Source organism: Nerophis ophidion, linkage group LG17 (genome assembly GCF_033978795.1).
Source record: "Nerophis ophidion isolate RoL-2023_Sa linkage group LG17, RoL_Noph_v1.0, whole genome shotgun sequence".
Taxonomy (NCBI): Eukaryota; Metazoa; Chordata; class Actinopteri; order Syngnathiformes; family Syngnathidae; genus Nerophis; species Nerophis ophidion.
Window position 1 is genome coordinate 9,090,717 of NC_084627.1, and position 27,271 is coordinate 9,117,987.

Consider the following 27,271-nt stretch of genomic DNA (forward strand, 5'->3'; position numbering starts at 1 on the left):
ACATGAGTAAATGACGTCACCGTGTCGGCGGCGAGCAGTGCAACAAACATGGCGAGAGAATGGCGCGGCCGGCAGGGTTACGTCGTCGCGGTCCTGCTCCTCCTGTGCGGCGCCGACGGAGCTCGCTTGGAGGCGGCGTCCGACGGCGGCGGCGGCGGCAGCCAGGTGCTCGGCATGCGGCTGGAGAGCAGCGACAAGCCCACCGGCACCGGCGAGGACGGCGTGCTGCAGGTGACGGAGGACAGCACGGTGCGGCTCCGCCTCTACGGGCTGCGGCTGCACGCCGCCGCCTGGACGCTGGTCCGCTTCACGGAGCTGGCGGCCGGCGACGAGGCGCCGGAGCGGACGTGCGCGGACTTCACGAAGGACATCGCGGTCGGGACCTTCATGAACGTCAGCGGCGCGGGCACGGCGGGGTTGCTGCGCGTGCACGTTAAGCCGCTGCGCAAGAGCGAGCCCAGCAAGGAGTACGCGCTGTGCACGCGCGGCCAGGCGGACGGCCCCTGGCTGCGGCTGGAGGACGGCGACGGCCGCGTCCTGGTCCTGGAGGAGAAGAAGCATCTGCTGCCTCTCTGGCTGCAGCTCATCCTCATCTGCGGCCTGCTGCTCCTCTCCGGCATGTTCAGCGGCCTCAACCTGGGCCTGATGGCGCTGGACCCCATGGAGCTGCGCATCGTGCAGAGCTGCGGCACCGACAAGGAGAAGAAGTACGCCCGCAAGATCGAGCCCATCCGCAGCAAGGGCAACTACCTGCTGTGCTCGCTGTTGCTAGGCAACGTGCTGGTCAACACCACGCTCACCATCCTCCTGGACGACCTGATCGGCTCGGGTCTGGGCGCCGTGGTGGCCTCCACCGTGGGCATCGTCATCTTCGGCGAGATCGTGCCCCAGGCGCTGTGCTCCCGCCACGGGCTGGCGGTGGGCGCCAACACCATCGCCCTGACCAAGTTCTTCATGCTCCTCACCTTCCCGCTCTCCTTCCCCGTCAGCAAGCTGCTGGACGTCCTGCTGGGCCAGGAGATCGGCACCGTCTACAACCGCGAGAAGCTGGTGGGCATGCTGAAGGTGACCGAGCCCTACAACGACCTGGACAAGGAGGAGCTCAACATGATCCAGGGGGCGCTGGAGCTGCGCACCAAGACCGTGGAGGACGTCCTCACGCCCCTGGCCGACTGCTTCATGATCCAGGCCCAGGCCGTGCTGGACTTCAACACCATGTCCGAGATCATGGAGAGCGGCTACACCCGCATCCCCGTCTACGACGAGGAGCGCTCCAACATCGTGGACGTCCTCTACGTCAAGGACCTGGCCTTCGTCGACCCCGACGACTCCACCACGCTCAAGACCATCACCAAGTTCTACAACCACCCGGTCCACTTCGTCTTCCACGACACCAAGCTGGACACCATGCTGGAGGAGTTCAAGAAAGGTCAGCGCGCGCGTGTGTGTGTGTGTGTGTGTGTGTGTGTGTGTGTGTGTGTGTGTGTGTGTGTGTGTGTTAATGTATGTGTGTGTGCGTGTGTTAATGTATGTGTGTGTGTGTGTGTGTGCGTGTGTTAATGTATGTGTGTGCGTGTGTTAATGTATGTGTGTGTGTGTGTGTGTGTGTGTGTGTGTGTGTGTGTGTTAATGTATGTGTGTGTGTGTGTGTGTGTTAATGTATGTGTGTGTGTGTGTGTGTGTGTGCGTGTGTTAATGTATGTGTGTGTGTGTGTGTGTGCGTGTGTTAATGTATGTGTGTGTGTGTGTGTGTGTGTGCGTGTGTTAATGTATGTGTGTGTGTGTGTGTGTGTGCGTGTGTTAATGTATGTGTGTGTGTGTGTGTGTGTGTGTGTGTGTGTGTTAATGTATGTGTGTGTGTGTGTGTGTGTTAATGTATGTGTGTGTGTGTGTGTGTGTGCGTGTGTGCGTGTGTTAATGTATGTGTGTGTGTGTGTGTGTGTGTGTGCGTGCGTGTGTGTGTGTGTGTGTTAATGTATGTGTGTGTGTGTGTGTGTGTGTGTGTGTGTTACTGTATGTGTGTGTGTGTGTTAATGTGTGTGTGTGTGTGTGCGTGTGTGTGTGTGTGTGTGTTAATGTATGTGTGTGTGTGTGTGTGCGTGTGTGTGTGTGTGTGTTAATGTATGTGTGTGTGTGTGTGTGTGTGCGTGTGTGTGTGTGTGTGTTAATGTATGTGTGTGTGTGTGTGTGTGTGTGTTAATGTATGTGTGTGTGTGTGTGTGTGTGTGTGTGTTAATGTATGTGTGTGTGTGTGTGTGTGTGTGTGTGTGTTAATGTATGTGTGTGTGTGTGTGTGTGTGTGTGTGTTAATGTATGTGTGTGTGTGTGTGTGTGTGTGTGTGTTAATGTATGTGTGTGTGTGTGTGTGTGTGTGTGTGTTAATGTATGTGTGTGTGTGTGTGTGTGTGTGTGTTAATGTGTGTGTGTGTGTGTGTGTGCGTGTGTGTGTGTGTGTGTGTTAATGTGTGTGTGTGTGCGTGTGTGTGTGTGTGTGTGTTAATGTATGTGTGTGTGTGTGTGTGTGTGTGTGTGTGTGTGTGTGTTAATGTATGTGTGTGTGTATGTGTGTGTGTGTGTTGACTCCCAGCTGACCTCCAGCTGGTCCACAGGAAGTTGAGCCTGCAGCATTTGTTGCGTCAACTTCCTGTGAGGATCAATGACATCAATGATCACCGAAGGACGCTCACGTTCATCTAAAAGGGCTTTTTTAACAACAAACCCCGTTTCCATATGAGTTGGGAAATTGTGTTAGATGTAAATATAAACAGAATACAATGATTTGCAAATCCTTTTCAAGCCATATTCAGTTGAATATGCTACAAAGACAACATATTTGATGTTCAAACTCATAAACTTTATTTTTTTTTGCAAATAATAATTAACTTAGAATTTCATGGCTGCAACACGTGCCAAAGTAGTTGGGAAAGGGCATGTTCACCACTGTGTTACATCACCTTTTCTTTTAACAACGCTCAATAAACGTTTGGGAACTGAGGAAACTAATTGTTGAATATTTGAAAGTGGAATTCTTTCCCATTCTTGTTTTATGTAGAGCTTCAGTCCTTCAACAGTCCGGGGTCTCTGCTGTCGTATTTTACGCTTTATAACGCGCCACACATTTTCCATGGGAGACAGGTCTGGACTGCAGGCGGGCCAGGAAAGTACCCGCACTCTTTTTTTTACAAAGCCACGCTGTTGTAACACTTGTCTTGCTGAAATAAGCAGGGGCGTCCATGATAACGTTGCTTGGATCACAACATATGTTGCTCCAAAACCTGTATGGACCTTTCAGCATTAATGGTGCCTTCACAGATGTGTAAGTTACCCATGCCTTGGGCACTAATGCACCCCCATACCATCACTTTTCAACTTTGCGCCTATAACAATCCGGATGGTTATTTTCCTCTTTGTTCCGGAGGACACCACGTCCTCTGTTTCCAAATATAATTTGAAATGTGGACTCGTCAGATCACACTCCATCTTAGATGAGCTCTGGTCCAGTGAATCCGGCAGCATTTCTGGGTGTTGTTGATAAATGGGCTTTGCTTTGCAGAGTAGAGTTTTACCTTGCACTTACAGATGCTTACAGATATCCGCTCGACATCCATTGTTTCGGTCTCCTAGAGGGGGGGGGGGTTGCCCACATCTGAGGTCCTCTCCAAGGTTTCTCATAGTCAGCATTGTCACTGGCGTCCCACTGGATGTGAATTCTCCCTGCCCACTGGGTGTGAGTTTTCCTTGCCCTTTTGTGGGTTCTTCCGAGGATGTTGTAGTCGTAATGGTTTGTGCAGTCCTTTGAGACATTTGTGATTTAGGGCTATATGGGAAGAGCTAGACGAAGTGGCTGGGGAGAGAGAAGTCTGGGTTTCCCTGCTTAGGCTGTTGCCCCCGCGACCCGACCTCGGATAAGCGGAAGATGATGGATGGATGATGGATGGATGATTGATTGATTGATGTAACAACCAACTGTAGTTACTGACAGTGGTTTCATGAAGTGTTCCTGAGCTCATGTGGTGATATCCTTTACACACTGATGTTGGTTTTTGATGCAGTACCGCCTGAGGGATCAAAGGTCCGTAATATCATCGCTTACGTGCAGAGATTTCTCCAGATTCTCTGAACCTTTTGATGATTTTACGGACCGTCGATGGTAAAATCCCTAAATTCCTTGCAATAGCTCGTTGAGAAATGTTATGAAAACGTTCGACAATTTGCTTACAAAGCGGTGACTTTCGCCCCATCCTTGTTTGTGAATGACTTAGCATTTCATGGAAGTTACTTTTATAGCCAATCATGGCACCCACCTGTTCCCAATTAGCCTGCACACCTGTGGGATGCTCCATATAAGTGTTTGATGAGCATCCCTCAACTTTCTCAGTATTTATTGCCACCTTTCCCAACTTCTTTGTCACGTGTTGCCGGCATCAAATTCTAAAGTTAATGATTATTTGCACATTCAACTGAATATGGGTTGAAAATGAATCATTGTATTCTGTTTATATTTACATCAAACACAATTTCCCAACTCATATGGAAACGGGGTTTGTACAAAGAAGTAGTATTATTATTTTTTTTTTCCAAATATATTTTCTGTTAATTGTCTTTAAATGAGAACATAACAATCCCTCGTAAAAAAATGTAAACATTAATGTTCACATTAGTGTCTTTGAACTTTTAACTTCAGAGAAACAGCGTCCCAACTTTGGAAAATGCCAATTCTCAGAAAAATTCGCTGACAATTTTAGGTGTAATAAAGCAGTCTTTTTCAACCACTGTGCCGCAGCACACTATACAGTCTGGTGTGCCGTGGACGATTATGTAATTTCAACCTAGTTGGGTTAACATTATTGTTTATTAGTGATTATCAATCAATCAATCAATGTTTACTTATATAGCCCTAAATCACTAGTGTCTCAAAGGGCTGCACAAACCACTACCACATCCTCGGTAGGCCCACATAAGGGCAAGGAAAACTCACACCCAGTGGGACGTCTGTGACAATGATGACTATGAGAACATGATACTGTGATACTGTGATACTGATGACTATGAGAACATATGAGAACATGATACTGTGAAAGATCAATCCATAATGAATCCAACACAGTCGCGAGAGTCTAGTCCAAAGCGGATCCAACACAGCAGCGAGAGTCCCGTTCACAGCGGAGCCAGCAGGAAACCATCCCAAGCGGAGGCTGATCAGCAGCGCAGAGATGTCCCCAGCCGATACACAGGCGAGCAGTACATGGCCACCGGATCGGACCGGACTCCCTCCACAAAGGAGAGTGGGACATAGAAGAAAAAGAAAAGAGACGGCAGATCAACTGGTCTAAAAAGGGAGTCTATTTAAAGGCTAGAGTATACAAATTATAGTCCGCAAATGTTGTGTTGTTGTTGAGTGTCGGTGCTGTCTAGAGCTCGGCAGAGTAACCGTGTAATACTCTTCCACATCAGTAGGTGGCAGCCGGTAGCTCATTGCTTTGTAGATGTCCGAATCAGCGGGAGGCAGGGTGCAGGTAAAAATAAACAAAAGGCAAGTGCCCTTAAGAAAAGGCATTGAAGCTTAGGGAAGGCTATGCAGAACAAAACTAAAACTGAACCGGCTACAGAGTAAACAAAAACAGAATGCTGGACGACAGCAAAGACTTACTGTGGAGCAAAGTACATCCGAACAATGTCACCACAAAGAAGGAGAAAAAGAACTAAAATATTCTTGATTGCTAAAACAAAGTAGATGTGGGAAATATCGCTCAAAGGAAGACATAAGTAGAAGCATTTAAGTCTCATCTTAAAACTCATCTGTATACTCTAGCCTTTAAATAGACCTCCTTTTTAGACCAGTTGATCTGCCGCTTCTTTTCTTTCTCCTATGTCCCCCCCTCCCTTGTGGAGGGGGTCCGGTCCGATGACCATGGATGAAGTACTGGCTGTCCAGAGTCGAGACCCAGGATGGACCGCTCGCCTGTATCGGTTGGGGACATCTTTACGCTGCTGATCCGCTTGAGATGGTTTCCTGTGGACGGGACTCTCACTGCTGTCTTGGAGCCACTATGGATTGAACTTTCACAGTATCATGTTAGACCCGCTCCACGTCCATTGCTTTCGGTCCCCTAGAGGGGGGGGGTTGCCCACATCTGAGGTCCTCTCCAAGGTTTCTCATAGTCAGCATTGTCACTGGCGTCCCACTGGATGTGAATTCTCCGAGGATGTTGTAGTCGTAATGATTTGTGCAGTCCTTTGAGACATTTGTGATTTGGGGCTATATAAATAAACATTGATTGATTGATTGATTGATAAAAACATAAAAAATATAGACATATAGACATAAAAAATTGTTATTTTCCTGACGGAATAAATAAAGTACTATTTAATCTAATCTAATCTATCTAATAAAACTGCTATAGGAAAATAGACCCCCCAAAAAAGAGAAAATGCAAATTAGCCACGGGCTGAAATTGAAGTGTAAAAAGAAGTGAAACAGTGTTTATAGTCCAAAAATAGCATCATTAATTGACATAAAATCGCATTTATTTGAAAGTAATTATAGTCTCAGTTGGTACCTTTTGTCTCTTCAGTACATAAGTGTGTACTTAAAAGGCGGCAACACTGTCAGGACTTGAGTACACTTCCCACACTCAGGGGGAAGGGGCGGGGCTAATTGCAGTGGTTGCCGTTGAGCATGGAAAAGGAGAGAAGTGTGCATTTAGTACACTCACTGAAGTGTACTCAGAGGAAGTATCCCGCCATGACGCCTGCTCCTCCCCTCGTGTCCCCAGGTAAATCCCACCTGGCCATCGTCCAGAAGGTGAACAACGAGGGGGAGGGGGACCCCTTCTACGAGGTTCTGGGCCTGGTCACCTTGGAGGACGTCATCGAGGAGATCATCAAGTCGGAGATCCTGGACGAGTCGGACATGTACAGTGAGTCAGCGCTCCCCTTTGACACGTGCGCACGCTGAAAAGCCGCTTTGGTTGCTAAGCGACCAGATGGGATTGAGGATTCCCTGATCCGGGATGAGTTGGAGGAGGGTTTGCTAAAGTTTGTCCTTCCTTGCCGTGCAGCCGACAACCGCAACAAGAAGCGCGTGGACGCCAACAAGAACAAGCGCGACTTCTCGGCCTTCAAACACGAGGGCGACTGCCAGGCCAAGATCTCTCCTCAGCTCATGCTGGCCGCCCACCGCTTCCTGGCCACAGGTGAGAGGCCACGCCCCCCTCCACGGCAGGGGTGTGCAGTCCTACCAGATGATTTGTGGATCAGGACTGCAGTAAATAAGTCCAAATACACCAAGAATATCAAAATCCATAGGGTTCCTGGTTCGATCCCCAGCTTCTACCAAGCAAGACATTTCACCCTTGCTCCTGATGGCTGGTGGTGAGCGCCATCAGTGTGTGAATGTGGAAATAATATCAAAGTATCAAAGCGCCATACAAGTATAACCCGTTTACTTTATTTACGTGGCACTAGTCACTACAATATCTGTCTGCATATAATAAATAAAGAATAAAAGTAATCCAGTTAGAAGCGTTTAAAATGAAACAAATAATAATAATAGAATAACATAGTAAAATACAATAATGAAATAGAATAAATCATTAAAAAACTATCAATATAAAATAATGAAATACATCAATAAAATAGAATAAAACAAATAAAAAAACATAATGGAATATAATAATAAAATACATCAATATAATAGAATAAAAAGATAAAAACAAATCAATATAATAGAAAAAATACAAAAAAAATCACCATTATAGAATAAGATAATAAAATACATCAATAAAATAGAATAAAACAAAAACAAATTAATATAATAGAAAACCCCAATAAAAACAAATCAATATAATATGGTAAAATAATAAAAGACATCAATATAATAGAATAAAACCATAAAAACAAAACAATATCCATCCGTCCATGTTCTACCGTTTGTCCCGTGGGGTCGTGTCATCACAATATGAAAGAGTAAAATAATATACATCAATACAATAGAATAAGACGATACAAACAAATCAATATACTAAAATAAAACAATAAAAAAACGCAATTTAAAAATCAATGTAGTACAATACAACAATAAAAACTAATAAATAAAATAATAAAAACAAATCAGTATGATAGAATAAAATAATAAAAACAGATCAATATGATACAACAAAACAATAAAAAACATAATTAAAATAGAATAAAACTAAAAAAATTCACCATTATAGAATATGATAATAAAATACATCAATAAAATAGAATAAAACAAAAACAAATTAATATAACAGAATACCCCAATAAAAACAAATCAATATAATATGGTAAAATAATAAAAGACATCAACATAATAGAATAAAACCATAAAAACAAAACAATATCCATCCGTCCATGTTCTACCGTTTGTCCCGTGGGGTCGTGTCATCACAATATAAAAGAGTAAAATAATATACATCAATACAATAGAATAAAACAATACAAACAAATCAATATATTAAAATAAAACAATAAAAAAACACAATTAAAAAAATCAATATATTACAATACAACAATAAAAATTAATGAATAAAATAAAACAATGCAATTAAATCAGTATAATAGAATACAATAATAAAAGACATCAATGAAATGGAATGAAAGAGAAAAAAACAAATCAATGATATAGAATCCATCCATCCATTTTCTACCGCTTGTCCCTTTTTGGGGAATATAGAATAAAACAATAAAAAAAATATATATATAATACATTAAACACCATAAAACCAAATCAATATAATAGAATAAAACAATAAAATACATCAATATAGTAGAATAAAACAGTAAAAACAAATCAATATAATAAAATAAAAAAATAAAAACAAATCAACATAATAGAATAAAACAATAAAAACAAATCCATATGATAAGAATTAAATAATAACGGACATCAATAAAATGGAATGAAACAATAAAAACAAATCAATATAATATAATAAATCAATAAAAGCCAGAGAATAAAAGTGGGTTTTAAGGCGAGACTGCAAACATTAAACATTGAAGTTTTAAACCTGGTTTTAGGCCCTCGGACTTCAACACGTGAGCTGGAGCCTCAATGTGTGTGAGGTCTGTGATGTACTTTGGGGGCGGGCCAGTCGCAGCTTTGAAAACATTTTAAAATACATTTTAAAACCAACAGGAAGTCAAAGCAGAGAATCAGGGTGATCTCTTTTTTATTGCTTCCTGTTCAAAGTCGTGCCGCAGCGTTCTGGACTAACTGTGAACAAGACATTTGGACTTATTCAGGCTGGAGTCCTGGACTAACTGTAACCTTGACATTTTGACTAATTGTCTTAGTCCAGTTTAGAGTTCTTGACTAACTGTCAACCTGACATTTGGACTTATTCCAGTCTGGAGTCCTGGACTAACTGTAAACTTGACATTTTGACTTATTGTCTTAGTCCAGTTTAGAGTTCTGGACTAACTGTGAACAAGACATTTGGACTTATTCCAGTCTGGAGTCCTGGACTAACTGTAAACTTGACCTTTTGACTTATTGTCTTAGTCCAGTTTAGAGTTCTGGACTAACTGTGAACCTGACATTTGGACTTATTCCAGTCTGGAGTCCTGGACTAACTGTAAACTTGACATTTTGACTTATTGTCTTAGTCCAGTTTAGAGTTCTGGACTAACTGTGAACCTGACATTTGGACTTATTGTCTTAGTCCAGTTTAGAGTTCTGGACTAACTGTGATCAAGACATTTGGACTTATTCCAGTCTAGAGTTCTGGACTAACTGTAAACGTGACATTTGGACTTATTGTCTTAGTCCAGTCTGGAGTCCTGGACTACCTGTAAACATGACATTTGGACTTAGTCCAGTCTGGAGTTCTGGACTAACTGTAAACATGACATTTGAACTTATTCCAGTCTGGAGTCCTGGACTAACTGTAAACGTGACATTTGAACTTATTCCAGTCTGGAGTCCTGGACTAACTGTAAACGTGACATTTGGACTTATTGTCTTAGTCCAGTCTGGAGTCCTGGACTACCTGTAAACATGACATTTGGACTTAGTCCAGTCTAGAGTTCTGGACTAACTGTAAACATGACATTTGAACTTATTCCAGTCTGGAGTCCTGGACTAACTGTAAACGTGACATTTGGACTTATTCCAGTTTAGAGTCCTGGACTAACTGTAAACGTGACATTTTGGCTTATTGTCTTAGTTCAGTTTAGAGTTCTGGACTAACTGTGAACAAGACATTTGAACTTATTCCAGTCTGGAGTCCTGGACTAACTGTAAACGTGACATTTGGACTTATTGTCTTAGTCCAGTTTAGAGTTCTGGACTAATTTTGAACAAGACATTTGGACTTATTCCAGTCTTGAGTCCTGGACTAACTGTAAACGTGACATTTGGACTTATTCCAGTTTAGAGTCCTGGACTAACTGTAAACGTGACATTTTGGCTTATTGTCTTAGTTCAGTTTAGAGTTCTGGACTAACTGTGAACAAGACATTTGGACTTATTCCAGTCTGGAGTCCTGGACTACCTGTAAACGTCACATTTGGACTTATTGTCTTAGTCCAGTTTAGAGTTCTGGACTAACTGTGAACGTGACATTTGGACTTAGTCCAGTCTGGAGTCCTGGACTAACTGTAAACGTGACATTTGGACTTATTCCAGTTTAGAGTCCTGGACTAACTGTAAACGTGACATTTTGGCTTATTGTCTTAGTTCAGTTTAGAGTTCTGGACTAACTGTGAACAAGACATTTGGACTTATTCCAGTCTGGAGTCCTTGACTGACTGTAAACGTGACATTTGGACTTATTGTCTTAGTCCAGTCTAGAGTTCTGGAATAACTGTGAACATGACATTTGGACTTATTCCAGTCTAGAGTTCTGGACTGACTGTGAACGTGACATTTGGACTTATTCCAGTCTAGAGTTCTGGACTAACTGTAAACGTGACATTTGGACTTATTCCAGTCTAGAGTCCTGGACTAACTGTAAACGTGACATTTGGACTTAGTCATTTGTTGATTTGCTCTCCAAATATGGTCTGGGCCCTGTGCAGACTTCCTGTTACGTGCTTGAGGCAGAAGACATGTAATGGCGTCCTCTGCTGGTCACATCCATGCAGTGTTCAGACAGTTACTGTGTGCTGCCTGGCAGAGGGCATCCAAAGTCAGTTATGTAGTTGGCATTAGTTGGCATGAAGATGACATGAAGTGTTGCTGTGCGCCCCCTAGAGGTCAGCCTGTTTGCCGCCTTCCACGTGAGCGAGAAGGTCCTGCTGAGGATCCTCAGACACCCCGACGTGGTTCAGGAGCTCAAGTTCAACGACAACGACAAGCGGGCGCCGCAGCACTTCCTGTACCAGCGAGGGAAACCTGTGGACTACTTCGTGCTCATCCTGCAGGTGTGTGCCAGCGGGGTGGGCGGGGCCTCTTCTAATGGGCCACCCTGACCAGCTGGAGGGGGCGGGGCTGCCGGGGTGGGAGTCGTCAAAGGGAGATGACACCTTACAGACACCTGATGAGACACCTGTGGGTCATGTGACCTCAGACCTGCAACCTGAGCACCGCTGCTCACCTTTATTAAGTACACTCATGCCCACCTGTTGGCCTCTTTATTAAGTACACTCATGCCCACCTGTTGGCCTCTTTATTAGGTACACTCATGCCCACCTGTTGGCCTCTTTATTAGGTACACTCATGCCCACCTGTTGGCCTCTTTATTAGGTACACTCATGCCCACCTGTTGGCCTCTTTATTAGGTACACTCATGCCCACCTGTTGGCCTCTTTATTAGGTACACTCATGCCCACCTGTTGGCCTCTTTATTAGGTACACTCATGCCCACCTGTTGGCCTCTTTATTAGGTACACTCATGCCCACCTGTTGGCCTCTTTATTAGGTACACTCATGCCCACCTGTTGGCCTCTTTATTGGGTACACTCATGCCCACCTGTTGGCCTCTTTATTAGGTACACTCATGCCCACCTGTTGGCCTCTTTATTAGGTACACTCATGCCCACCTGTTGGCCTCTTTATTAGGTACACTCATGCCCACCTGTTGGCCTCTTTATTAGGTACACTCATGCCCACCTGTTGGCCTCTTTATTAGGTACACTCATGCCCACCTGTTGGCCTCTTTATTAGGTACACTCATGCCCACCTGCCACCTCCTTGGCCTCTTTATTAGGAACACTCATGCCCACCTGCCACATCCTTGGCCTCTTTATTAAGTACACTCATGCCCACCTGCCACCTCCTTGGCCTCTTTATTAGGTACACAAATGCCCACCTGCCACATACCTGGCCTCTTTATTAGGTACACAAATGCCCACCTGCCACATACCTGGCCTCTTTATTAGGTACACAAATGCCCACCTGCCACATACCTGGCCTCTTCATTAGGTACACTCATGCCCACCTGCCACATACCTGGCCTCTTCATTAGGTACACAAATGCCCACCTGCCACATACCTGGCCTCTTTATTAGGTACACTCATGCCCACCTGTTGGCCTCTTTATTAGGTACACTCATGCCCACCTGCCACCTCCTTGGCCTCTTTATTAGGTACACTCATGCCCACCTGCCACCTCCTTGGCCTCTTTATTAGGTACACTCATGCCCACCTGCCCCCTCCTTGGCCTCTTTATTAGGGAGACTCATGCCCACCTGCCACCTCCTTGGCCTCTTTATTAGGTACACTCATGCCCACCTGCCACCTCCTTGGCCTCTTTATTAGGGAGACTCATGCCCACCTGCCACATACCTGGCCTCTTTATTAGGTACACTCATGCCCACCTGCCACATACCTGGCCTCTTTATTAGGTACACAAATGCCCACCTGCCACATACCTGGCCTCTTTATTAGGTACACTCATGCCCACCTGCCACATACCTGGCCTCTTTATTAGGTACACAAATGCCCACCTGCCACATACCTGGCCTCTTTATTAGGTACACTCATGCCCACCTGCCACCTCCTTGGCCTCTTTATTAGGCACACTCATGCCCACCTGCCACCTCCTTGGCCTCTTTATTAGGTACACTCATGCCCACCTGCCACCTCCTCTGCCTCTTTATTAGGTACACAAATGCCCACCTGCCACATACCTGGCCTATTTATTAGGTACACAAATGCCCACCTGCCACTTCCTTGGCCTCTTTATTAGGTACACTCATGCCCACCTGCCACATACCTGGCCTCTTTATTAGGTACACTCATGCCCACCTGCCACCTCCTTGGCCTCTTTATTAGGTACACTCATGCCCACCTGCCCCCTCCTTGGCCTCTTTATTAGGGAGACTCATGCCCACCTGCCACCTCCTTGGCCTCTTTATTAGGTACACTCATGCCCACCTGCCACCTCCTTGGCCTCTTTATTAGGGAGACTCATGCCCACCTGCCACATACCTGGCCTCTTTATTAGGTACACTCATGCCCACCTGCCACATACCTGGCCTCTTTATTAGGTACACAAATGCCCACCTGCCACATACCTGGCCTCTTTATTAGGTACACTCATGCCCACCTGCCACATACCTGGCCTCTTTATTAGGTACACAAATGCCCACCTGCCACATACCTGGCCTCTTTATTAGGTACACTCATGCCCACCTGCCACCTCCTTGGCCTCTTTATTAGGCACACTCATGCCCACCTGCCACCTCCTTGGCCTCTTTATTAGGTACACTCATGCCCACCTGCCACCTCCTCTGCCTCTTTATTAGGTACACAAATGCCCACCTGCCACATACCTGGCCTATTTATTAGGTACACAAATGCCCACCTGCCACTTCCTTGGCCTCTTTATTAGGTACACTCATGCCCACCTGCCACATACCTGGCCTCTTTATTAGGTACACTCATGCCCACCTGCCACCTCCTTGGCCTCTTTATTAGGTACACAAATGCCCACCTGCCACATACCTGGCCTCTTTATTAGGTACACAAATGCCCACCTGCCACATATCTGGCCTCTTTATTAGGTACACAAATGCCCACCTGCCACATACCTGTCCTCTTTATTAGGTACACTCATGCCCACCTGCCACCTCCTTGGCCTCTTTATTAGGTACACTCATGCCCACCTGCCACATACCTGGCCTCTTTATTAGGTACACAAATGCCCACCTGCCACATACCTGGCCTCTTTATTAGGTACACAAATGCCCACCTGCCACATACCTGGCCTCTTTATTAGGTACACAAATGCCCACCTGCCACATACCTGGCCTCTTTATTAGGTACACAAATGCCCACCTGCCACATACCTGGCCTCTTTATTAGGTACACAAATGCCCACCTGCCACATACCTGGCCTCTTTATTAGGTACACAAATGCCCACCTGCCACATACATGGCCTCTCTATTAGGTACACTACTATTAGGTACAAACCATGTTCAAAACCTTAGGCACACACTTGAGGCTTCCAGAACTTTCTGGACACCTGCAGACCCATGAAGATTGATGCCGGGGTCAATTTCAGTAAGAACACACCTCGCCTTCTGCTACAATATTTATTATGTGTGTGTGTGTGTGTGTGTGTGTGTGTGTGTGTGTGTGTTTCAGGGCCGAGTGGAGGTGGAGGCAGGAAATGAGAACATGAAGTTTGAGACGGGGCCGTTCTCCTTCTATGGTGTCATGGCGCTCAGCATGCCTTCACTAGGTGAGTAAACACACACACACACACACACACACACACACACACTTACACTTTGATACGAGGTGTAAACATATGCAGAGCAGCAGAGTTCAATAAGCACCTTTCCTACAAAACATCTACTTTGCTTGTGATGACCTCACGCCGCACTTCCTGTGACGCACCGCTCACTTCCACCGACATTTGCCGTGTTGACGTCAGCACGCTGAAGATAGTCCCGGGAGTTGAAAGGTCGCCATGACAACCCGCCAGACGTGCAGCTGTTTATGATGACACGCTCATGGATTTGTACTACAAACCCCGCTTCCATTTGAGTTGGGAAATTGTGTTAGATGTAAATATAAACAGAATACATCCATCCATCCATCCATCCATCCATTTTCTACCGCTTATTCCCTTTCGGGGTCGCGGGGGGCATGATTTGCAAATCCTTTTCAAGCCATATTCAGTTGAATATGCTACAAAGACAACATATTTGATGTTCAAACTGATAAAACATTTTTTTTTTTTGTGCAAATAATCATTAACTTTAGAATTTGATGCCAGCAACATGTGCCAAAGTAGTTGGGAAAGGGCATGTTCACCACTGTGTTACATCACCTTTTCTTTTAACAACACTCAAACGTTTGGGAACTGAGGAGACCCATTTTTGAAGCTTTTCAGGTGGAATTCTTTCCCATTCTTGTTTTATGTACGGCTTAAGTTCTTCAACAGTCCGGGGTCTCCGTTGTCGTATTTGAGGTTTCCAAATTTCCAGTGAGAGACAGGTCTGGACTACAGACGGGGCCAGTGTAGTACATGGACACTTTTACTATGACGCCACGCAGTTGTAACACATGGTGTGGCATTGTCTTGCTGAAATAAGCAGGGGCGTCCATGATAACGTTGCTTGAATGGCAATATATGTTGCTCCAAACTCTGTATGTACCTTTCAGCATTAATGGTGCCTTCACAGATGTGTAAGTTCAATCAATCAATCAATCAATGTTTATTTATATAGCCCCAAATCACAAATGTCTCAAAGGACTGCACAAATCATTACGACTACAACATCCTCGGAAGAACCCACAAAAGGGCAAGGAAAACTTACACCCAGTGGGCAGGGAGAATTCACATCCAGTGGGACGCCAGTGGCAATGCTGACTATGAGAAACCTTGGAGAGGACCTCAGATGTGGGCAACCCCCCCCCCTCTAGGGGACCGAAAGCAATGGATGTGGAGCGGGTCTAACATGATACTGTGAAAGTTCAATCCATAGTGGCTCCAACACAGCCGCGAGAGTTCAGTTCAAAGCGGATCCAAGACAGCAGCGAGAGTCCCGTCCACAGGAAACCATCCCAAGCGGAGGCGGATCAGCAGCGTAGAGATGTCCCCAACCGATACACAGGCGAGCGGTCCATCCTGGGTCCCGACGAGCGGTCCATCCTGGGTCTCGACTCTGGACAGCCAGTACTTCATCCATGGTCATCGGACCGGACCCCCTCCACAAGGGAGGGGGGGACATAGGAGAAAAAAGAAAAGAAGCGGCAGATCAACTGGTCTAAAAAGGAGGTCTATTTAAAGGCTAGAGTATACAAATGAGTTTTAAGGTGAGACTTAAATGCTTCCACTGAGGTAGCATCTCGAACTGTTACCGGGAGGGCATTCCAGAGTACTGGAGCCCGAACGGAAAACACTCTATAGCCCGCAGACCTTTTTTGGGCTCTAGGAATCACTAATGCAGGCCTTGTGCATTAGTGCCCATACCTTGGCCACTAATGCACCCCCATACCATCACAGATGCTGGCTTTTGAACTTTGCGCCTATAACAATCCAGATCAATCAATCAATCAATGTTTACTTATATAGCCCTAAATCACTAGTGTCTCAAAGGGCTGCACAAACCACTAGATGGTTCTTTTCCTCTTTGTTCCTGAGGACACAAATGTCCATAGTTTCCAAAAACAATTTGAAATGTGGACTCGTCAGACCACAGAACACTTTTCCACTTTGCATCAGTCCATCTTAGATGATCTCGGGCCCAGAGAAGCCGGCGGCATTTCTGGATGTTGTTGATAAATGGCTTTTGCTTTGCATAGTAGAGCTTTAACTTGCACTTACGGATGCAGCGACAAACTTTATTTAGTGACAGTGGTTTTCTGAAGTGTTCCCGAGCCCATGTGGTGATATCCTTTAGAGATTGGTATCGTTTTTTTGATACAGTGCCGTCTGAGGGATCGACGGTCACGGTCATTCAATGTTGGTTTCCGGCCATGCCGCTTACGCGGATTGATTTCTCCAGATTCTCTGAACCTTTTGATGATATTATGGAGCGTAGATGTTGAAATCCCAAAATTTCTTGCAATGGCACTTTGAGAAATGTTGTTCTTAAACTGTTTGACTATTTGCTCACGCAGTTGTGGACAAAGGGGTGTACCTCGCCCCATCCTTTCTTTTGAAAGACTGAGCAGTTTTTGGGAAGCTGTTTTTATACCCAATCATGGCACCCACCTTTTCCCAATTAGCCTGCACACCTGTGGGAGGTTCCAAATAAGTGTTTGATGAGCATTATTCAGCTTTATCAGTATTTATTACCACCTTTCCCAACTTCTTTGTCACGTGTTGCTGGCATCAAATTTTAAAGCTAATGATTATTTGTAGCATATTCAACTGAAAATGGGTTGAAAATGAATCATTGTATTCTGTTTATATTTACATCAAACGCAATTTCCCAACTCATATGGAAACGGGGTTTGTGGAAGTGATGCCAGGGTGTACCTAATGAAATGTCCAGAATGTGAGCCCCTTTTGGGGTTCATGAATTATTCATGAGATTGGAGTGGAGAGGCGGAGCTACACAACCAAACAAATAAACCTCTCTCCCTCTCTCTCTCTCTCGCTCTCTCTCTTTCTCTCCCTCCCCCCCACCCCCTCCCGCCCAGCCGTCACCCCCCCTCTCTCCCCATCGGTGGCGTCCCCCCCTCCGAGACGCCTCTCTCTAAAGAGGTTTTCAGTGTTCTCTCGTTTGCCAGGTAAACACTCGCATGCCCCTCCCCTCCCACTACCCTCCTGTAACTTTAGAGCAGGGGGGGGGGGTCACTCTTCATCCTCATCATAATCATCATCATCATCATCACCGTCCACCCCCAGCAAGTGTGAGCCAAAATGTTAGCGTTTGCCAGTGTAATGTTCAAACTGTCCCACCAGAGGGCGGCAGTGAGTCAGTGATCAGCAGCAGGCTCAAGCAAAACATTGTTTCCATGGCGATAAGCGACCTGAGCATTCCAAGTGAAAAAAAAACGTGCCTGAAACGTTTATGATTGATTGATTATTCCCGTGGGACGACCCACTTGCTGGATAGGACTCTCTCGTTGTTTGATCCTCCGCTCACTTTAACCTGTGACCTCAGGTGCGACCTTGCTAGCGGCAGTGATGGGCAAGCTAAGCTACATGGGAAGCGAGCCCCAGAGAATTGGAGCAAGAGCCACAACAAAAGTAGCATTTAATAACATTTCTATTCGGGCTGGGCCTTGTTTTAATATCTCGATATTTTTGGGCCATGTCACGATACACCTTATATATCTCCATATTCTGCCTTAGCCTCGAATGAACTAACATGGAGGATTACATATCTAAAATAAAACAGTTTTCTAAACTAGACTTTCAATGGAAGCAGGAGGTAATAAAGGAAGATCTCCATCCAAGAGAGACTTTTAAAACTGAAGAAAGATAAGGAAGACTTCTCTAAACAAGTTATCGATGCTTTTGATCAGAAGGAGCTGCGCATGGACTTCATTTATAAGTAAAGGTAAGACCATAATAATGTTTTTTTTTATTAAATGTGCTTTTCATGATGGTATCCTTACATCACACTCAAATTTATAAGCGCAGGCTTAAATAGAGGTTTTAAATTAATTAGCGCCCCGGTGGCAATTCGAGGATATACGGTATTAGTGCACTTTTGTGCATGATGTCAGTAAGATGACATATCAAAACAACACTCAATTAAAGTGCTCTTTTTGTACAGAACGCCACTACAACAGTTGAAAATAAATAAAGTGCACTTTTGTGCATGATGTCACACAAGATATTTCAATAAGTGTCAAATAAAAATGAAATCAAATCGCTGTGTGGTAGGTTACTGCGGACGTTTTCTTATATTGTTGACTATTTTTTCATACGGCATTTTGTGGGTGTGGCACCGTTCCAGATGTTCACATGCGGGGTCCATGAAGCTTGCTACTTAGGTCCATGAAGCTTGCTACTTAAGTCCATGAAGGTTGCTGCTTAGGTCCATGAATCTTTCTACTTAGGTCCATGAAGTTTGCTACTTAGGTCCATGAAGCTTGCTACTTAGGTCCATGAAGCTTGCTACTTAGGTCCATGAATCTTGCTACTTAGGTCCATGAAGCTTGCTACTTAGGTCCATGAAGCTTGCTACTTAGGTCCATGAATCTTGCTACTTAGGTCCATGAAGTTTGCTACTTAGGTCCATGAAGCTTGCTACTTAGGTCCATGAAGCTTGCTACTTAGGTCCATGAAGCTTGCTACTTAGGTCCATGAAACTTGCTACTTAGGTCCATGAAATTTGCTACTTAGTTCCATGAAGCTTGCTACTTAAGTCCATGAAGGTTGCTACTTAGGTCCATGAAGCTTGCTACTTAGGTCCATGAAACTTGCTACTTAGGTCCATAAAGTTTGCTACTTAGGTCCATGAAGTTTGCTACTTAGGTCCATGAAGTTTGCTACTTAGGTCCATGAAACTTGCTACTTAGGTCCATGAAGTTTGCTACTTAGGTCCATGAAGCTTGCTACTTAGGTCCATGAAGCTTGCTACTTAGGTCCATGAAGCTTGCTACTTAGGTCCATGAAGTTTGCTACTTAAGTCCATGAAGCTTGCTACTTAGGTCCATGAAACTTGCTACTTAAGTCCATGAAGCTTGCTACTTAGGTCTATGAAGCTTGCTACTTAGGTCCATAAAGTTTGCTACTTAGGTCCATGAAGCTTGCTACTTAGGTCCATGAAGTTTGCTACTTAAGTCCATGAAGCTTGCTACTTAGGTCCATGAAACTTGCTACTTAGGTCCATAAAGTTTGCTACTTAGGTCCATGAATCTTGCTACTTAGGTCCATGAAGCTTGCTACTTAGGTCCATGAAGTTTGCTACTTAGGTCCATGAAGCTTGCTACTTAGGTCCATGAAGCTTGCTACTTAGGTCCATGAAGCTTGCTACTTAAGTCCATGAAGCTTGCTACTGCCCATCGCTGGCTAGCAGGATGTTTGTGTAAAGTTTGACATTTGACCTCTCCCAAGCTGAGTCGATGCTAAGCTAGCCGGGCGCTAATATCAAACATTGTTTGGTGAACACAAAGCCCCTCCCCCACACTAACATCAGCGCCCCTATTCCATGACATCACTGTCCTCAGCCAATGGGAGCAGAGCGTCGTGTGGCAGCATGTTTGTTCACCTTCACGCCGCCGTCGGCCATCTTTGTTTATCGCCGTGACGCTGTGTCTGATTTGGTGCACTTGTGTGCTTACTTAAGTCACTAAGTGCACTCATTGAGACACAAGCACAGCGTACTTCATGAACAGCGAGTGTTCCTGACACGCCGTCTTACTTTCCCACTCCAGAGTTCCGCTCCCCGTCCCACGGGGGCAACCTGAACCGCTCGGCGTCCATCAGCTGTGGCGAGCGCGGTGCAGAGAGCTCCTCCATCGGCGGCAGCAACACTCAGATCTCAGGGACGCCCTACCAGTACATACCGGACTTCTGCGTGCGCGCCCTGACAGACCTCCAGTTCGTCAAGGTAACGCCTCCTCGCCGCCCTTCTCGCTGCGTTTGTGACATGTTTGTCTCCTCAGATCACTCGCTCTCAGTACCAGAATGGCCTCTTGGCGTCCAGACTGGACAGCTCGCCGCAGTCGCCAGACGGCAGTCAAGGCCACCTGGACACGGCGGCCGCGCAGCTTCCCCCTCTCACCCCGCCGGGGACGGGCCCCTTGCTGCCTCTGGCCACGCCTCCCGTGAAGGGCCCGCCGCCTAAAGCCCAGCCGCCGCCCGCCGCCGCCGCCGCCCACGGTCCTCCGCCCAAAACCGCAGCAGCAGCCGTCGCTTCCTCCTTTGGACGGAGACCCAGCCAGTCTCTGCCCCAAGCCGCCGCCCTTCCCAGTAACCACGTCCCCCTCACCATAACCCCCCGTCAAGCCACACCCCCCAGCGACCCCGACAATCCTCCGGGAGAGACCACCACCCTGCTCAGCGAGCAGCACAACTGTGTGGAAGCCCGTAGACCCAGTCAGCACGCGCACGCCATCGGTCACACACACACTGAAAGCACCATCTAACACACACACACACACACACACACACACACACTGAAAGTACCATCTAAAACACACACACAAACACACACACTTTTGTATTTCTGACCTTCTTCAGACCTGAGAAAAATGCCTACCTTTGTAGGACCAGCCTTTCTAGATATATAAAGATTTGTATTTACAACATTAATAATACATACATATAAAAGGTAAGCTTTTAGTTATTTTTTTAGTTTGTAATTGGTTTTTACTCTTCATTATTTACTTCCAATTATTACAGTTTGTCTCTATATACATATTTATTTGATTAATTTTGGCCAAAGGGGCCGCATTTCAATTTCTTACACACACTTGTTATTTCATATGTTGACCAGAGGGGGGAGCACTTTTAAAAGCGACACGTAGTCAATTTGACAAAGCCGTCCTTTCTGGGACCACCCTCATGTTACACCAGCAGGGGTGCCAATGAGACATTGTCTATTAGATCAGTGGTCAACCATCGATTGGTACCGGGCCGCGGAATATTTTTTTATTATTATTCATTTATTATTTTTCTATTTTTTTTTTTTTTTTAATATTTTTTATTAAATCAACATAAAAAACACAAGATACACTTACAATTAGTGCACCAACCAAAAAAAAACTCCCTTTTTCATGACAAAAAAAAAATCCTCATTGTAGGGGTCCAGACTGTGGCCAAGGGAAAAACAACCTCTTAGCCATAGCACACATAAACATGTTACATAGAATCAACAAAACTTGCAACGGAGGAGAGGGAGTGGGAGCCACGGAGGCCGGCTGCTGCTGTATAAAACATTCTTTAATAGATGCAATGGTTTTCCATATTGGGACCATGATTTTTGTCCTAACTTGTTCACACCTCCTCATATGGAGGCTACTTTTCCTTCTGGGTGTCTCAAGAAGGGTAGAACTACAAGAACACACACACCCCACCTTCTCTGCATCAACACACACACTCACCCATTCCATTATTTGGAATTTGTTGAGCCAGACTTTGAAGGCAGGGCCTGCTCATTGGCCCACACAAAAGTCACATGACTCGTCATACAAGCATGGCCCCGCCCACTACTACCTACTCAGTGGTCTAGTGGTTAGAGTGTCCGCCCTGAGATGGGTAGGTTGTGAGTTCAAACCCCAGCCGAGTCATACCAAAGACTATAAAATGGGAGCCATTACCTCCCTGCTTGGCACTCAGCATCAAGGCTTGGAATTGGGGGTTAAATCACCAAAAATATTCCCGGGCTTGGCCACTGCTGCTGCTCACTGCTCCCCTCACTTCCCAGGGGGTGATCAAGGGTGAGGGTTCAAATGCAGAGGTTTTTTTTCGCCACACCGAGTGTGTGTGTGACAATAAGTGGGACTTTAACTTAAACTTTACACCCCGCTCCTCACTTTTGACATTGGTTCTTGTCGGGCGGGGCTCAGATGTTGTTGAGCGGAACTCCTTAGAGCAGGGGTCACCAACGCGGTGCTCGTGGGCACCAGGTCGCCCGTAAGGACCAGATGAGTCGCCCGCTGGCTTGTTCTAAAAATAGCTCAAATAGCAGCACTTACCAGTGAGCTGCCTCTATTTTTTAAATTGTATTTATTTACTAGCAAGCTGGTCGACATTTTTAATTCTAAGAGAGACAAAACTCAAATAGAATTTGAAAATCCAAGAAAATATTTGAAAGACTTGGTCTTCACTTGTTTAAATAAATTCATTTATTTTTTTTACTTTGCTTCTTATAACTTTCAGAAAGACAATTTTAGAGAAAAAACACAACCTTAAAAATGATTTTAGGATTTTTAAACACATATACCTTTTTACCTTTTAAATTCCTTCCTCTTCTTTCCAGACAATTTAAATCAATGTTCAAGTAGTTTATTTTATTTTTATTGTAAAGAATAATAAATACATTTTAATTTAATTCTTCATTTTAGCTTCTGTTTTTTCGACGAAGAATATTTGTGAAATATTTCTTCAAACTTATTATAAATTGAAATAAAATAAAAATATTCTGGCAAATCTAGAAAATCTGTAGAATCAAATTTAAATCTTATCTCAAAGTATTTTGAATTTCTTTTAAAATTTTTGTTCTGGAAAATCAAGAAGAAATAATGATTTGTCTTTGTTAAAAATATAGCTTGGTCCAATTTGTTATATATTCTAACAAAGTGCAGATTGGATTTTAACCTATTTAAAACATGTCATCAACATTCTAAAATTAACTTTAATCCGGAAAAATTACTAATGATGTTCCATAAAATCTTCTTTTTACTTTTTCAAAAAGATTCGAATTAGTTAGTTTTTCTCTTCATTTTTTTCGGTTGAATTTTGAATTTTAAAGAGTCGAAATTGAAGATAAACTTTGTTTCAAAATTTAATTGTCATTTTTTTGCGTGTTTTCTTCTCTTTTAAACCGTTCAATTAAGTGTCTTTTTCATCATTTATTCCCGACAAAAAACCTTCCGTAAAAGGAAAAAAATGTACGACGGAATGACAGACAGAAATACCCCTTTTTTTTATATATATATATATATATAGATTTATTTATTAAAGGTAAATTGAGCAACTTGGCTATTTCTGGCAATTTATTTAAGTGTGTATCAAACTGGTAGCCCTTGGCATTAATCAGTAGCCAAGAAGTAGCTCTTGCTTTGAAAAAGGTTGGTGACCCCTGCTGTAGCGTTTATTTCAAGTCGTGATGAATAAGCGGTAGGAAATGGATGGATGGATTTTCCAGGTGGTTCGACTTCTTCATCACTGTGACGCCAGCTAACATTTCCACTTATTTGTCGAGAGCGTTCAAACAAAACAACGGCGGAGGGTTTCTTTGTGACGCGTGCTTAAAAAGGACGTGGGATTTCATTTTTAAGTAGGGAATGGGACTGTGTTTTTTTGTTTTTGGGCCCGTTCAATGTAGCGTAGCGTAGCTTAGCATTCTTAGCGGAGAGACTTTACCTAGCTTAGACCGTAGCTTCTTTACAGAATAGAACACTTCAGTTAGCGACACGATGTACTTCATTGCCATTACTAGCACTTGTTTCCGCACTAAAAGGGATTTTATTTACTATTTTTATTCATTTTTTTGTGGAAAAGAGCTTTAGCAAAGCTAATTGGTAACATTAGCTGGCTGAGCTAAGCCGTCCTCTGGGCGCTAGCTTCATATTTAACCAACAGATGTGTCTTTTATATTTATTAACTCTCCAGGTTAACTATTGTTAGCATGTTAGCGCACAAAGACATTCCAATGCATGTCTCCACAACTTGCTAGCCCTCTTTTAGCCTGTTTGTGCGACACTGGAACCCTTCCATTGTGTGTGTTTGCTTGTGTCGCTCGATCTCAGAGGCCGCCAGCATGTGATCTCTAACACACTCAAAGCTATTTATGATATTGTGAAGATTATTTTTTGCTGGGACTGAAAGGTAAAGTTATTTATTTTAAAGGCGCCACTTGAAGTGAAGATTCCAAAGCTTGAACTCGACAACAGGTTTCGAGTCTCGGGCTCGGTCGGACGGATGTTTCCGCACTTTAAATGCTGTGTCCGTTGAAGCGGGAGCATGTGATGTCAGTCTGTCTGTCAGGTTCAAACACCGATGACAATTTATTAAACAAGACCAGAAGCAAGGAATCAGAGACAGGATTCAATTGAGCTCAGGGGTCACCAACGTGGTCGCCCGTAAGGACCAGATGAGTTGCCCGCTGGCCTGTTCTAAAAATAGCTCGAAAATAGCAGCACTTACCAGTGAGCTGCCTCTATTTTTTTAAATGTTATTTATTTACTAGCAAGCTGGTCTCGCTTTGCTCGACATTTTTAATTCTAAGAGAGACAAAACTCAAATAGAATTTGAAAACACAATAGATAATATTATGATGGCATATACCAACCAGAAGCAACAACATACCCCAATACTGCAATAACACAATAGATAATATTATGATGGCATATACCAACCAGAAGCAACAACATACCCCAATACTGCAATAACACAATAGATAATAAGTGTTGTGCTGCCTCTATTTTTTTAAATGTTATTTATTTACTAGCAAGCTGGTCTCGCTTTGCTCGACATTTTTAATTCTATGAGAGACAAAACTCAAATAGAATTTGAAAATCCAAGAAAATATTTTAAAGACTTGGTCTTCACTTGTTTAAATAAATTCATTTATTTTTGTACTTTGCTTCTTATAACTTTCAGAAAGACAATTTTAGAGAAAAAATACAACCTTAAAAATGATTTTAGGATTTTTAAACACTTATGCCTTTTTACCTTTTAAATTCCTTCCTCTTCTTTCCTGACAATTTAAATCAATGTTCAAGTATTTTTTTTCTTTTTTATTGTTGTAAAGAATAAAAAATACATTTTAATTTAATTCTCCATTTTAGCTTCTGTTTTTTCAACGAAGAATATTTGTGAAATATTTCTTCAAACTTACTATGATTAAAATAAAAAATAAATATTCTGGCAAATCTAGAAAATCTGTAGAATCAAATTTAAATCTTATTTGAAAAGTCTTTTGAATTTCTTTTCAAATTTTTGTTCTGGAAAATCTAAAAGAAATAATGATTTGTCTTTGTTAGAAATATAGCTTGGTCCAATTTGTTATATATTCTAACAAAGTGCGGATTGGATTTTAACCTTTTTAGAACATGTCATCAAAATTCTAAAATTAATCGTAATCAGGAAAAATGACTAATGATGTTTGATAAATTTTTTTTTAAAAAGATTCGAATTTGGTAGTTTTTCCTCTTCATTTGTTTTGGTTGAATTTTGAATTTTAAAGAGTCGAAATTGAAGATAAACTGTTTCAAAATTTAATTTTCTTTTTCTTCCTGTTTTCTCCTCTTTTAAACCGTTCAATTAAGTGTTTTTTTCATCATTTATTCTCTACAAAAAAACCTTCCGTAAAAGGAAATAAAATATTCGACGGAATGACAGACAGAAATACCCATTTTTTTATATATATAGATTTATTTATTTATTAAAGGTAAATTGAGCAACTTGGCTATTTCTGGCAATTTAAGTGTGTATCAAACTGGTAGCCCTTTGCATTAATCAGTACCCTAGAAGTAGCTCTTGCTTTCAAAAAGGTTGGTGACCCCTGATTTAGCTCACGCTCTGACGAAAGGATTCCATGCATCCTCCTTTATTTGGGCTGATTACAGGGGATGGGGGTCATAAACAGCTGCTGCACTCGGTCATAAACAGTTCAAAGGTGCCTGCCTCTATGCTTTGCAGACCTCGGGTCATGACAAGGTCTTCCTGTGGCTGTCCAATAGATCAAAGAAACCGACACCTCCACGTCGCATCCCATCGCACACAGTGGAGTTTTGCAAGCGATGATGAGATCAAAGACAGCTTTTGTCCTCTCGCAGGGCGACCTGAACTCCTGGGACCACAAAGCTGCGTGATAACATGGACATAAATATTCTGACTTTGTCCTGTCGTCGACGCTCACTGGGACACTCCTTTCATGGACTGAACCACTAAAGCACAATACTTCGAGAGCTGGAGTCTTGGCATCTGGCTGGTTTTTCAGAGGCAATGGTGTGGACGACGGGTTCTCCACATGTCGGGTTCTATTGGGCGGGACCCGGTAACCCCACGAGTAGCCTTAGCGAGGGTCCGCGTAGCCTGGGGCCGCCCTGTTGTGGTCTCCACCAACGGCAGGTTGACTACTGTGAAATACTTTTTTGTTTGCACTGAAAGAAAGGAGCTTCCAGTTGTGTGAAGAACGTATGATATACAATATATTTATCTATTATTATGGGATGGTACATGAGCAATAAACACAAGCTTTGACCTCACGCTATCCTTCTCATCCTCTAGCAACGTTAAGATAACCAAAGCTAAAGTTATCCTTTTCCTGACATGCTCATAAAGGGTACAAATGCAGTTCTCTCCCCCGGCATGTTCCCCGTCTCCATCCTCTCCTCGCAATAGAGTAACGAACCGAACGCGGACTGATTTCGTCCTGGCATTCGTTGACGTGTTTGGATTATTTGCTCCTTGTCAGCCGTGTCTGCGGGCCGGGGTCACTTCCAAAGGTGGAGTGTGTGCAATGTGTACATATTTGCTGGTTTTTTTTAAGGTGTCTGAAGAATCTATGAGGGTGAATAAAGGTGACTTCTATTTCTGTACAGAAGGTGGGTGTGGCCTTATTCCACCTGCACGACTCATCCCAGACGGTCTGGGAACTTTGCAGCCAACCTGCTTCCTGCTTATCAGCGCAGAGGAAACACGGCAGTCTGGGGAACATAATCCACGCTTTGTTGCCACCAAGGTCACATTCTTTGGCTTTTGGAAAGTCTTCGCT

General features: G+C 43.9%; 1 protein-coding gene across 2 annotated transcripts; it reads left to right on the forward strand.

The window, feature by feature from the left end:
• On the forward strand, nt 1–27,271 carry LOC133535997 (metal transporter CNNM4-like). 2 transcript variants are annotated; one of them, XM_061876126.1, is made up of 8 exons: nt 1–1,429; nt 6,777–6,920; nt 7,062–7,196; nt 11,219–11,388; nt 14,556–14,652; nt 17,568–17,657; nt 20,259–20,434; nt 20,490–27,271. In XM_061876126.1, the coding sequence occupies exons 1-8, from the start codon at nt 49–51 to the stop codon at nt 20,970–20,972; spliced, it is 2,676 nt and encodes an 891-aa protein (XP_061732110.1). In that variant the 5' UTR covers nt 1–48; the 3' UTR covers nt 20,973–27,271. The 2 variants fall into 2 exon arrangements, with proteins under 2 accessions (XP_061732110.1, XP_061732111.1); XM_061876127.1 differs by lacking the exon at nt 17,568–17,657.

Coding starts and splice junctions, on each gene's coding strand:
- LOC133535997 (XM_061876126.1), top strand. CDS start 49: ATGGCGAGAGAATGGCGCGGCCGGCAGGGTTACGTCGTCGCGGTCCTG. Junction 6,921..7,061: donor GGACGAGTCGGACATGTACA/GTGAGTCAGCGC, acceptor CTTGCCGTGCAG/CCGACAACCGCAACAAGAAG. Junction 14,653..17,567: donor GCTCAGCATGCCTTCACTAG/GTGAGTAAACAC, acceptor CCTCCCGCCCAG/CCGTCACCCCCCCTCTCTCC.